The following is a 12,763-nucleotide window of genomic DNA, read 5'->3' as shown; positions in this document are numbered from 1 at the left end:
CTCTCTTCTTTGGCTTGCTCTAGCAACAAAGCTTGCACTTGCTTTTTGACGGGGCTGCCCACGATTTTTTGACGTACGCTATTCAGGGGATCAAGAGACCCTAATCACATGCCAAACAGTCTAAAACTATCTCTCGTTAATATTGCTTCTTCTGAGCTCCAGATAGATAGCCACAAGAGAATAGGATGGCTATGAATAAAAACGATCAGAAAGTCTAATCCAAGTTCATTGTTGCAAATAAAAGTAGAAGTGACACAGGGGCTGCCAGTACCCTCCGACAGAATCAATTTTCCTCCCTTTGGAGGGCAATCAAGTCACCCAGGCCCATAGACCTGCCCCATATGTTGCTATAAGAACACATTGTTCAGAATTTATTTGCAAGAGGGATGTAAGAACCCTCTCTCCCTTGGGTGATGGAAGACTTGGCAAAGAGCCAACAGTCCTGGAGCACTTGGTCCTACTTTGTGCGATGTGTGCAGACCATGTTCCAGACGAGCTGAAAGTGACCTCTGGGTAAGAGAAGGAACTCATGCTTAGTAACACATCCTTACCCACCGTAATAGTTAAGGGGCGGGTGCACTTTGGGCCGCAGGTCATTATAAAACTTAGGGCCTGATTACGAGGCTGGTGGACCGAGGACCACCAGACTCACGGGGGTGCGGCAGTGGAGGTCCAGCCACATCAGCACAGGCAGTGCAACCGCCGCATTACACGGTTGGTAGTCGGCCTGCCATTGCACAGCAGCAACCGCCAGGGAATTCTGTTCCCTGGCGGTCCCGTGGGGGTCAGGGACTTACAATATTCTGGCAGTGCCGCTGCAGCACCGCCATGCATATTACGAGTTTCAGGACCGCCAGAGGTGTCATGGAGGTTCTTCCTCCATGAAACTGTTTGCTGTCATGAAACAAAGTGGGGCCTATATGGCCACTCATGCGCAATGCATGCGTGTGCATGCAGGGGGGCACATGTTATGCCCCCCTGTGTGCATACACCCCAGTTCCAGCACAGCATGGACTTAATAGTCCATGCTGTGCTGGAACGCACTGTGGCAGTGCCTTTCTAAGGCATACATAAGTGCCTTTGAACAACAATGCCGCAGGACCGGCATGCCGCCCACATGACCACGAAAAACTTGTGATATGATGGGTGGGCGGTGGCCCTGTTTGGCAGTCCTGGAGCAAACGGTGGCGTGGCGGCCCGCTCCAGGACCGTCAAAATTGTAATCGGGCCCTTGGTAAAATTAGTTAATAAATCCAGCCTGGCCATAAAATGAACAAAGGAATGTACTAGATGACGCAAGGCTTTGGGGGTTTGAGCAATTAACACTGCATCGTCTGCGTACAATAATGCCTACCTATTTATTTCTAAAATGCAAAGTACTCCAGGGGTCTTCATGGTGTGAGCAGTATGAATATCTTTATTGTTCAATTAAGTAAAATTGTTACAATCTGCTGCATTTTCATATATAAAAAAGAGAGAAGAGGATAATAAAACGATAAAAGGATTTAAAAAAAATACAATTCTAAAATACATAACCATCATGCAGATTCCACCAAAAATGTCTGGATTCACTAAGGTTTATAAAATTATTAAAACAGTGGCCCAGGCTGAGTCTGAAGTACTAGTGCATTGTAATAGCAGCTGCGTCTATAGTTCCTTTATAACTTAGACAGGTCCTTTAACATGGTGGTTTAGTGTTTGTTTTATTGCACACCTTTAACTTTTCCAACCCTCGGTTAGAAGTGTATAGAAAAAAAATATATATATTAGCCTCAGTTCTATGCGTTTGGTTGGTTGGTTGGTCTGGCGTGCACGGTTGATCTGCTAAACTTCGCTATATAAGCCGTGGATTCACTGTAATTCTGGCTGGATAGCCATCTAATTGCTACTGGTGGCTTTGGTTGTATTTGTAAGGACGACCCGGATTGCTTCTGTGAATTTCCCTAATCTGGCTGCAATTTGTGCTGTTTTGGCAGAAAAACACAGGTCTAAGACTTCTCTGCAGTGTCTAAGACCATGGGTCCTGCAAGTGGGAACAACCAGACGCTGTCGCTCACTGGTGAACTTTGGACAGCAACACAAGAGGTGAAACCAGGATTCCCGTTGGTAGCTGCATAGTCGACAAGTGATTAGATTGTCCCGCCGGGCCCAGGATGGATTGAAGTCCGCGACTGGTACTGCAAGAAGCCTCATGTACGAGATTTTCTTCCGGGTTTGAACTGTCAAGCTTTGCTCGAAGTAAGGCTGGGGTTTGCCCAGGATATGGGAGGCGTCCAGTCTAGGGAAGTTGGGTTGGCAGCATAGGCTTTCCAGATCTCTTTCAAATTAAATTTTCTTCACCTGTGCGTTCACCGACTTTTTCCAGAAGGTGAGCGGGATGTCATGGTTTTGCAGGCTTTGTACTTCTATTTCAAGTAGATTTAGGGCCTCCGCCAGCTGGGCCTGTCGTGGGGAACCAGCCACTTCAAAAATTGTTTTGATTTGGGCTTCCAATGAGAATGCTGGAGCACACAAGGTGCTGATGTAGTAATTAATTATGTCCCCTGGACATATTACGTCCGGGATGGCAAGTCCCAGCTCCAATCTGACTCTGGATCTCCTAGCCCGTCGAGGGAGTGTTAGGACCTTTTTGTTGGATGAAAAATGGAAATGCATTAGGAACCTGTTGAAGGCCCCGGGAAATGCAAAGTGACAATAATTGATGGAAGGAACAAGTTTGGCACTCAGGACTTTCAGAATGGGATCTGCGGTAGGAGTGTTTAACAGCTGATTTAGGCACTTTAAACCGTAAATGTTGCCGGCCCCCTTACACCTTAGATGTTTTAAGTGGACCGTTGGTGTTGCTCCATCTGATAGCCTGACGCAGAGGAAGTTGTAGCTTGTACATGTTTTTATTTGCTGATTGCCAAGGCGCCATTGGGTAGTTTTCTTTTGAGGATACTTCCCAAAAATAACTATCTTGGTCTTTCCCTGGTTCACTGTGAGGTTATTCTTTTGATTGTAGCTGTGGAGCGCGTTAGAGCTTTCTGTAGGCCGGTCCGCGTGTGATCCATTATTGCAATGTCATCGGCATACTGAAAGATTTGAAGCCGCATTTTCTTGAACTTTGGTGTTAGTAGGCATACACCATCCAGGGCTTTGCCCAGGTCTGCTGTGTAAAAGATTAAATAGTAGTGGGGCAAGGACGCAGCCTTGTTTCAGGTCATTGTTAGTAAACACCTTTTCTGTTGCGGAGGATTAACTGGTCTTTATGCGGACTCTGGTTCCCTGGTGTAGGGCTATTATTGCTTTTAGTAGCTGCCAGGGGACTCCCTAGGAGTATAGTATTTCCCACAGTTTCCCTCGGTCTACACGGTCAAATGCTGCACTGTAATCCACAAAGCAGCAGATGAGGGGCAATTGCGTCAGATGTGGAGCTGGATGTGACAGGTAACCCAATGCTAGGATATTATCCATGGTGGAACTTTTGGGCCTGAAGCCTGATTGAAAGAGAGGAGGGATATTGTTTTCATTTACCAACGCTTTTAAATCTGTCAGTAGTATCCGTGCATATGCTTTGGCTTCTAGGTCCAAAAAGGTGATAGTTACCTGCTTTCGTGCAGTCCCCTTTTAGGATGGGGCCTTTCCAAGACGTTGAAATTATTGAGGTGTGAGCAGTAAAACACCCATAGAAAGAGAATTAAAAAACAGGACCCCAAGACCAGCACCCAGAAAGGTTAACTGAAGAGCCAGGTTTTCAGCTTTTTTACGAAGGGAGATGGCGTCTTGGGGTCGTACTAAACTTTAAAGCCGGGAACCCGAAACGGTCTATCTGACTGCGTTGTTTCTTAACAGCAGCGAGAGAGAACCAGATCTAAGGCGAAAAGGGCAAGCACTGCCAGGTGCTGGGAAGCATCTAGTCCCTTCTGACAGAAGGCTCAGTGAACCACGTGCAGCGCCTTTAAATGAAAACACCATTTGATGGGGAGCCAGTGTTAGCCAAAGGTGCCATGGCTTGTTGGCTCTTCTCCTTCTTGAATTGGGCATTTGGGAGCCCAGTAAAGTAGCTTTAGCATAATTCACCATTAGAGGATGAGCGAGCCACCCACAGCGGCATGAGACTCTGATTGAGCAGAAGGTAAGAGAGCCTAAAGGAGCTGGAAACAGGAAGTCTGAAGCTTGGGTTCCTCATCAGACCAGACACCTAGATTATTGAAAATGTATCAGGTATGGGTACACTGCCCGTAGGGGTAGGTCATTGACTATTGGACCAAACTGAAAAATCTTTGCTGATGCTCAAACCTTCTCTCTTGTTATTGATGAGCTTCAGAAACTCAGTAGCCACCCACCCATGTACTGCGAGGGGAAACAGCCTTTACAATGCGGGCTGAACCAGGCATGCCGTTTCCCTGCAAGCGGAAATACGCTTGCATTAACCACGCATATGCCTTACCACACATAAGCATGGTTAAAGCAGTGCCCGGTCTAGATGAGCGGATGGCGGGCACAAGAACAGGAAGGATCAGGAGAGGTCGTGGTCTAGTAAGGGGGACTGGGGCCAGGTTTTGGGGGTGGAGGGGGTAGTTTTTAGAGCTCAGGTGGGTCGGGTTGTTTATAGGGCATGGGCCAGGTTTGAGGGCTCAAGGCAGGGAGGTTCGGGTAGTTTTCAGGGGTGGGGGTGTCAGTTTTTAGGGCTAAGGGCGGGGGGCTGGGGCTGAGGTAGTTTCTAGGACGTTGTGGTCAGTTTTTAGGGCTAAGGGGGGCGGGGGAAGGGACAATTTTCATGGCTGGGAGCAGCTTTAGTGCTCAGGGCGGAGAACGGGTGGAGGGGGGGCTAGGGTGTGATCTTTACCACGCATATCCCTTTACCAATTCTGCCTTTACCCTGAAATCGCGTGGTAAAGGCATGCGTGGTAAAGGAATGCCTTGTTGAGATGCATTCATTGTTGGGGCAGCGTGGTAGAGGCGGGCGTGGTTTAACCATGTGTGCTTCTGTCATACAACCTACTGCGAGGAGCGGTGTGGTCTGTAGCCTCCCTCCTAGGTCCTGTGAGTAGTGTGGTATTGATGCCTAGTAGGCTTTCGAGATTCAACAACAGTTTGGTATTGTCTGCGTAAGAGATTGCCAGGAACTCAAACTTCCTGGCCAACCCTCCTAGAACATGAATGTATATGTTAAAAAGAATGGGGAAGGGTCGAATTCTGAGGAACCCCATGTCATACAGTTTCTTTTTATTGAAAGGGGAAGTAGAAAGACTACTAACAGCCAAACGGAAAGATCTAAGCAAGATTAACGTCTGGCAAGTCAGACTCAGGTTTGCCAGACATTCAAAGAGAATGTTATGTTCCACAGTGTTAAAAGCAGCATGCGGCTAGTCAGGTGAGCGAATGTTCTTTTGCTCCAAATCCCCCTTATACACCATCTGGAGAAATAATATGTCCTGAATCTATGACGCAAGAATGAATTACTACTTTCACATTAGTGTTACACAAGGTGGATAGGCTTGTGAGGGTGTGACAGTTCAACCATGAGTGTTTTTCACTATCAGGATGTAATTTAAGTACCAGCTAAATTGGTGATTGGCAAATTCTGTGACCTCTGATTGCTGAAGGCGTATTCATGCATGTAGATTCCATTCCACTTCCCCATCTTGCAGAGGTGATCCACCATCCACCTTTCTGAAGAGTTGTAACTTATTTCAAATCTTTAACAAGACAACTTGTGCATATTCCTCTTTCACAACTTTGTTGTATTTTTCTTCCTTTTAGGTGCAAGTACCCGGCAAAGAGATGAACTGAAGCACACTGTCCTCTTGCGGCCCTATCCTCTTTGCGGTCCCTTTCAAGATTTCAAGATGATGGAAGGGCCATCCGTCTCTGTCCATGACTGGCTGCAGAGCCTTCACTTGGAGCAGTACAAGGATACATTTGAGCAGAATGACTACCACTTCTTAACGGATTGCAAGCTTCTCAGTGATAAAGGTCTGGCACAGATTGGAGTCTTTTTACCGGGCCACCGCAAACGCATCCTAACTGGGATTGAAAAATACTTTTCTGAGGGCTTCACTGGTGACTGCCTTGAAGACAGTTTGATAACAAGGAGGCAAGACTTACCCAAGTGTGAACAAAGACCAGTCCCCAAGCCAAGAACCCGGAAACCAGCAGGGAAACCTTTGCTGGGGAGTCAAGCTGTAGGGGCAGTCACAGATGTGCCATGTGTGGCAACAGCGGGTCATATTCCGTTGCCAGTGACATCAGGAAACCTTTCAGAACCTAGTAAACAATGTCCTCCCATCCCCCCCAGAGCAGGGTGTCGTCCTCCAATGAAATTTTCCTCAGGGATCTCCCTAACCACTCCAGAGTTTACACCTTCTGCATTGCAGCCTCCCATAGAACCACGGACCCCTGCCCTGGTTAACCCCGCGGGTAACAATTCTGCCACCGCAGTGGTTAGAAATGGTAATTCTGGTAGAGATGACAACACTGAGGAGACGCTCAAGTTGGCTGCTCCCCCCTTACCGGCAAAGCGCTCTGGGGATAAGAAAAAGCCGGCAGCTGGACCGCCAATACCCAGCCGCCAGCCTATTTTACCTCCAAAAGTGGCGCTTCCCCCCCGGATACCAATGAGGTAAGTTCCAACTCAGAACATATTTTGATGAGTTAATAATTGCTGATTTAGGTAAAAGAAATGTACATATGCTGATATAGAATTTGCAGTTTTGTTTCATATTTGCGAAATGCTCGTTGATGCTTTGGCGATATAAAAATATAAAGGGATGGTTCGGTTTATTTTACTTCAGATTAGGGAACAAGAAAGTACCCTATCTAAAACCCTTTGAATTGGATTTGAAATGTCACCTGATTTTTTGGGGGACTTTCAAGATAACACACCGCTATAAAAGTGAGTTTTCTTTAGTTCTAATGGTGACGCCGTAGAGCATGAATAAAGTTAATTTCATAAATACTGCTTCCATGTGGAAGAAATGTCTGATAACACAACGTAATATATTATTCATATCAGTAGTATAGATTTTGCATTTGTTACGCATTTCACTATGAATACATAAATTGCTATAAAAGTGCCAGTAGGGTCTGATTGTATGGAATTTCTCAACTATACTGGACTTTTCTCTTGAGAGTGATATGTTTCAGCCCCCTGGGCTAAAAAGAACTCATGCCTACATTTCACACCCCCACCAGCCCCAACCCCCCCAGCCGCTGTCGAAGGGTGTGAAACACCTTCGAAAAATCAGTGGGAACCAAGAGTGCTTTGAAAGACATAAGCCCTTGTTAAGAGTGGCCTCATAGTGCTTTTATCTTAATTCCAGTTTTATTTATTTACCTCGGTGGTCGTTCATGGACTGATGGTCCCTGCTCATCCTCCACTGTTGGGTTGTGGGCCCGGTCCTGCTGGTCGGTGGTTCAGGGGATAGGGATTGCTTAATGGGACTTCAGGTCTCGCTCTACACTGAAATCACAACCCTGCGCTTACAGATATAGCGTGACTGACAGTGCAGGGCACATCCTATGGCCAATTTCCATACAAATTATTGTAAGACTTGATAAGTGTTACAGTAATAAACATGATGTGTGCTGCAATTCTATACTGTCAGGCGCAGTGTCAAAGTGACCTCGTGGTCAACCAGCGCAGCTGGCCTTAGGTGCAGAAGACATGGCTTGCAAGACTTGAGTGCTGTTGTCTAGTGAGGTCCCCTGTTTCTGCAGTGGCCTAAGTGCTTTTCTCCCTTAAAAGCAAAGTCATTGCAAACTTGACTGGGTCTACCTTTTAGGCACCCTGGGTTAGGTTTATTATAGCCTTATAGCCCGCCGTAGCGGGCTATACCGGCTATTAAAGGCCCGCTCCAGCGTTAAAGGCCCGAGCCAAAGGCGGGGGCCTTTAACAAGGGAGCGGGACTTTAATAGCCGGTATAGCCCTGCTACGAAGGGCTATAAGGCTATTAGAACATTCTGGCACTAGAGGGCAGAATGTTCTAACAAATAAAACAAAAGCCTCTCGAAGCTCAAGGGGATTTAAATTCCCTCGAGCTCTGAGAGGCCTTTGTAAAACATTGGAATGTTGCTCCGCGGGCCTTTACCGGCCCGTAGAAACAGGGAGCACTCCATTATCTTCAAAGGAGCTCCCAACGTTCCAATGTTTTAATAGTGATTATGGACAGCCTGGTCTGCGGACAGATCCGGAGAGGATAGGTTAGGCAAGATAAGAATTCCTTCAAGTAGCTTTTCTCTAGCAAGAGGAAGTGAAGGCGCTCGGTTTGCTCTGTCAGCTAATCTTAGGGTTAGGGTATTTAACACATAAGAAGTGCCCAGAGACGGAGAAGTATTTGGACAGAACTAACCCACATTTTACATTAAGTTCTGCTTAGGGACTTTGCAGTTGAATGCTTTTGTTTACAAATAGGGCATTGTGCATATGAAAGAGACCATTATATGTTCAGATGGGATTATATGGCAAAATATCGAACACACATGTATTGAAATACACAAATATCGAAAAGGGAAAGGGTTGGACTCCGAAGAGGATACATGTACTATTTCCACTCTAATCTACACAAAAGAAGGGAAAGTGTAGGACTCCAGAGGGGTTACATTTACTGTTTTCACTCTAGTCTAAGCAATAGTAGGGAAAGTGTTGGACTGTGTACAGGTTAGATTAAGTATTCCCACTCCAGTCCAAACAAGAGCAACAGGGAAAGTGAAGACCTTTGAAGGAACTACAGATAACATTCTTCATCCTAATAATTTTCCACTAAGTATGTAATTTCCAAATATCTATAAAAATTACTTCATATATGTCTATTTGTAAAAAAAAGTGAGATCCAAATAATAAAATTAAAACTTTATTAAAATAAAACAACTAAAATATAACTTACTTTTCTGCCTAAAAGAACAGTAAGCACCTAAATATATGAATTTACATATTAAAGAAGACAATTATTTAAAAAATAAATAAATAACACAATACTAACTATTGAATACAGTAAATAAAATATACTTTTAAAGTAAATTATTAAAACCATTTAAGACTTAATTAATACATTTAAAACAAATTAATGTACATATGTCCGACATTATAGAAAATACATAAGTAATGATCAATTCATCGATTAAATGATATCCAATAAATGTTTTAATACCCTATTCCCTTATAAAAACAAACAAGCCACTACTAAAATATCAATCATTAACAAAAATGCCAACATGCAAATATACCATAACTTTTAAAATAAAAAACTTTAAGTACAACCAACAATAAAAAAAATACATAATTAAGTAATTACATACTTCACTGCCAATTAAAATTAAAACATTACTATAAAACGTTTTCCATTTTAATGAACTTTCCACCATATTCCCCTCCAAACTCAATAACCTGCTACTAATAAAAGAATTTTCAAAAATTATGAAAATTAAATATTTGTGTTCAAAATCAAATTTCAATACAAAAAATAGTTATTGGTCAATAAAACAATTTACATAATTAATTAATAAAATAATTATTTTATAGTACAAAATTAATTTACATTTATTTATTTTATTTTATTTTATTTTAGTGTTTTATAGAGCGCGAACATGACCCATGAGGGTATCAGAGCGCTTTACATGGTTAACGGGAAAAAACATCATAGAGAAACAGTGCAAACAGTAAAGTATCAAAAGCAAAGAAATATAACATATAGGTGGGGGGGGATGAGGGAGCATGGGGGCAAAGGGAGCACACATGAGAGCTAAAATTCAAGCTAGGGTTGGCAGAGACCGTGGCCCCCTTGGGTCTCGATGGAGTCCGGTTATAGGGTTGCGGAAGACGCAATAGTCATGGAATCAAGCAGCAAGTCATATCTGCTGAGAGGAGGACTTAGTACAGGAATTTACCCATGAGGAAGGTTTTGGCTTCCTTCTTGAAGCGAGCAAGAGTGGGGATTCTTCTGATAACGGGCGGGAAGGAGTTCCAAATTCTTGGTGCTGCCCCGGTGAATGCCCTATTGTAGGTTCTTTTTTTACGAAAGTGGGCGGGTCGGAGCAGGAGACTGTTAGTGGAGCGAGATTTCCTGTTTCCTCCCGATAGCACAAGCTTCTGTGAGAGGTATGCCGGGGAGTTTGCGTATAAGGCCTTGTGTGTAATGCACGCCAGTTTCAACTGTATTCTGGCCTCTAGAGGGAGCCAGTTTAGGGCTTTCAGATGTGGAGAGATGTGGTCGAATTTCCTGGTGCCGGTGAGTAGTCTGGCAGCCGCGTTGAGACAGGCTTTTAGCGGTGCCAAGGAGCGCTTGGGTAGGCCTGTGAGGGTGGAGCATCCAAATTCCAGTCTGGATATGACTAGAGCTTGGACTGCCATTTTCAAATCAGGAGCATCGATGAAGGGTTTTAGTTTCCAGAGGTAGCTCAGGTGGAATCTGGCTGCCTTGGCCATTGAATTAATGTGGTCACGCATGTTCAGGTTGCAGTCAAGAAATATGCCCAGTGATTTGGCGGAGTCCACGATGGTCGGGGGACAATTTAGGGCTGTGATGGCCTTGAACCACACCTGTAGCTCCGGGTTGGCTTTGGATGGGGAGATCAGGAGAAATTCAGTTTTCTTGGCGTTGAGTTTTAGTTGGTTAGTGGCAAGCCACTGAACGGTTAGTTTCAGGGTTTCGTTCAGGGCGAGGACCTCCTTGAGTGAGGAGATATTGATGTAGATTTGGGTGTCATCCGCGTACATGTGGTAGGAGATATTGGCGGAGCGTAGAATTTCAGTGAGAGGCTCCAAGTAAAGATTAAAGAGGGTAGGAGACAGGGTTGAGCCTTGAGGGACTCCAACCGTGACCGGGGTGGGAGCGGATAGTTTGCCGTCAATGAGGAATCTTTGAGATCGGTTATGGAGGAAGGACCTGAACCATTCAAGGACAGCGCCATCCAGACCCATCCTATGTTTAAGGCGTTCAAGTAGTTTATCATGATTGACCGTGTCGAAGGCGGAAGATAGATCTAAAAGGATTAGGAGGCATGTTTTGCCTTGGTCCAGGGCTTGGAGGGCGTCGTCCACAATGTAGAGCATGGTTGTTTCAGTGCTGTGCCCTGGTCTGAATCCCGATTGGAAGTCGTCCAGCAGGTGGAAGTTGTCGATGTGTTGACTAAGCTGGTATTGAACGCATTTCTCTAACACTTTGGCTAGTAGGGGTATATTAGAGATGGGTCTGAAATTGTCTGGTGCGGCGGGATCAAGCGTTGGTTTTTTTAGAATAGGAAGGACTTGGCCGGTTTTCAGGGGGTCCGGAATCGATCCCTGCTGGAGAGAGGCGTTGATCATCGCGGTCCAGCAAGGAACAATGGCACGGGAGGCCGCAGCGAGGCAGTTGGATGGTAGCGGGTCATTGAAGTGGTTGTTTGGTTTTAATGTAGAGAGGATTTTAGCAATGGAGTCTTCGTCGTAGATTTTGAAGTCAGTCCAGCAAGCTTCGTTTTTGGGTAAGGTCGAAGATGAGGGTGCATGGGGAGGCAGTTGGTCATGAGGGGGTTGAGCGCAAGAGGCGGTACTAAGTTCGATTCCTAGGGAGGCAGTTTTTTCGGCGAAGAAGGAGGAGAATTCATCCGAAGATATAAGAGATTTCGGGGATTCTTTAGGGGTTTTGGCCAGCTTGTTTGATTGAAGTTTAACCAGTTCAAAAAGCTTGCGGGGCCTATTCGTGGCATTCCCCAGTTCGGATCTGAAGTAATCTTTTTTTGAGTTGAGGATGTGTCTGTTGTAGGAGTTTCTTGCCTGCCGGAGAAGTTTGAGGTGCTCGGTAGATGGGTACTGCCTCCATGTTCTTTCGGCTTGACGTAGGGATCTCCTCTCTGAGTTGAGGGAGGCGGAGAACCAGGGGTTTCTGTCTTTGATTTGTGTTCTCTTTAGTTTCAGGGGGGCAAGGTCGTCTAGAATGTTCGACATAGAAGCCGAATAATGGTCATAGATGTCATTGATTGAGGTAGTGTTCGAGGTCGGGTAGAGCTCAAGTTTGCAGCGAGCCTCCAGCTTCGTAAGGTCCAGATTTTTGGTGTCCCTGATCCAGCGTTTGGGAATCATCGGTTGTGGGGGCTTAGTCTTGATTGATCCGGGTAGGATGAAGGAGATGGTGTGGTGGTCGGACCAGTCACAAGGGTCGATAGAGATGAGTTTGACTACGGAGTCCTTGGATATGATCCAGTCCAGGGTGGCTCCTTTTGAGTGAGTTGGTAGGGAGCAGGATTGAATCAGGGCTTGGTCATTTAGGAGGTCTTTGATGGTATTGACGTGAGGGTCATTGGGGTCATTCCAGTGGAGATTGAAATCACCAAGGAAGATCTCTTTGGAATTAGAGGACATTTTTGAGGTGATGACTTCCAGTAGGTGATCGGTGAAAGAGTCATTAGAGCCAGGGGGGTGGTAAAAAATGTGCAAGTTACAAAGGTGAAGGGCGTTGTTGGTGAGGGAGAGTGAGAGATACTCGCAGGAGTCGGTAGTGAGCGTTCCGAGTTCCTTGACCAGGAGGGAGGATCTGTAGATGCAGACGAGGCCTCCGCCCTTTCTGTTCGACTGCCTGTCTAGCCTAGCAATGTTGTAATTAGGAGGGACTAATAAGTCCAGACAAGGGGAGGAGTATTCATTTAGCCAGGTTTCAGTAAGAATAGCTAAGTCCAGGTTTTTGTGCAGGATGAGGTCAGCGATATCGGCTGCATGTTTAACTGCTGAACGACAGTTGATTAGGAGACCTGATAGTGGGGGGTCTGGGGAAGTGTCAAGTGTCTGGGAGGATGGAAGAATTGG

The 12,763-nt window shown here is 45.4% G+C and overlaps 1 protein-coding gene across 15 annotated transcripts in view; it reads left to right on the top strand.

Moving 5' to 3' along the window:
* The window catches only part of ARAP1 (ArfGAP with RhoGAP domain, ankyrin repeat and PH domain 1), an 826,919-nt gene that overhangs the window by 310,637 nt on the left and 503,519 nt on the right, over positions 1-12,763 (top strand). For all 15 annotated transcript variants that reach the window (XM_085623389.1, XM_085623384.1, XM_085623387.1 and 12 more), the window contains exon 4: positions 5,749-6,607. In XM_085623389.1, the coding sequence (XP_085479515.1) occupies positions 5,835-6,607 (773 nt within the window). In that variant the 5' untranslated portion in view covers positions 5,749-5,834. The remainder of the gene's footprint in view (positions 1-5,748; positions 6,608-12,763) is intronic.

The sequence above is a fragment of the Triturus cristatus genome, chromosome 8 (genome assembly GCF_964204655.1).
Source record: "Triturus cristatus chromosome 8, aTriCri1.1, whole genome shotgun sequence".
Lineage (NCBI taxonomy): Eukaryota > Metazoa > Chordata > Amphibia > Caudata > Salamandridae > Triturus > Triturus cristatus.
The sequence above is the reverse complement of the archived record's forward strand: the minus strand, read 5'-3'. Positions and strand labels throughout refer to the sequence as shown.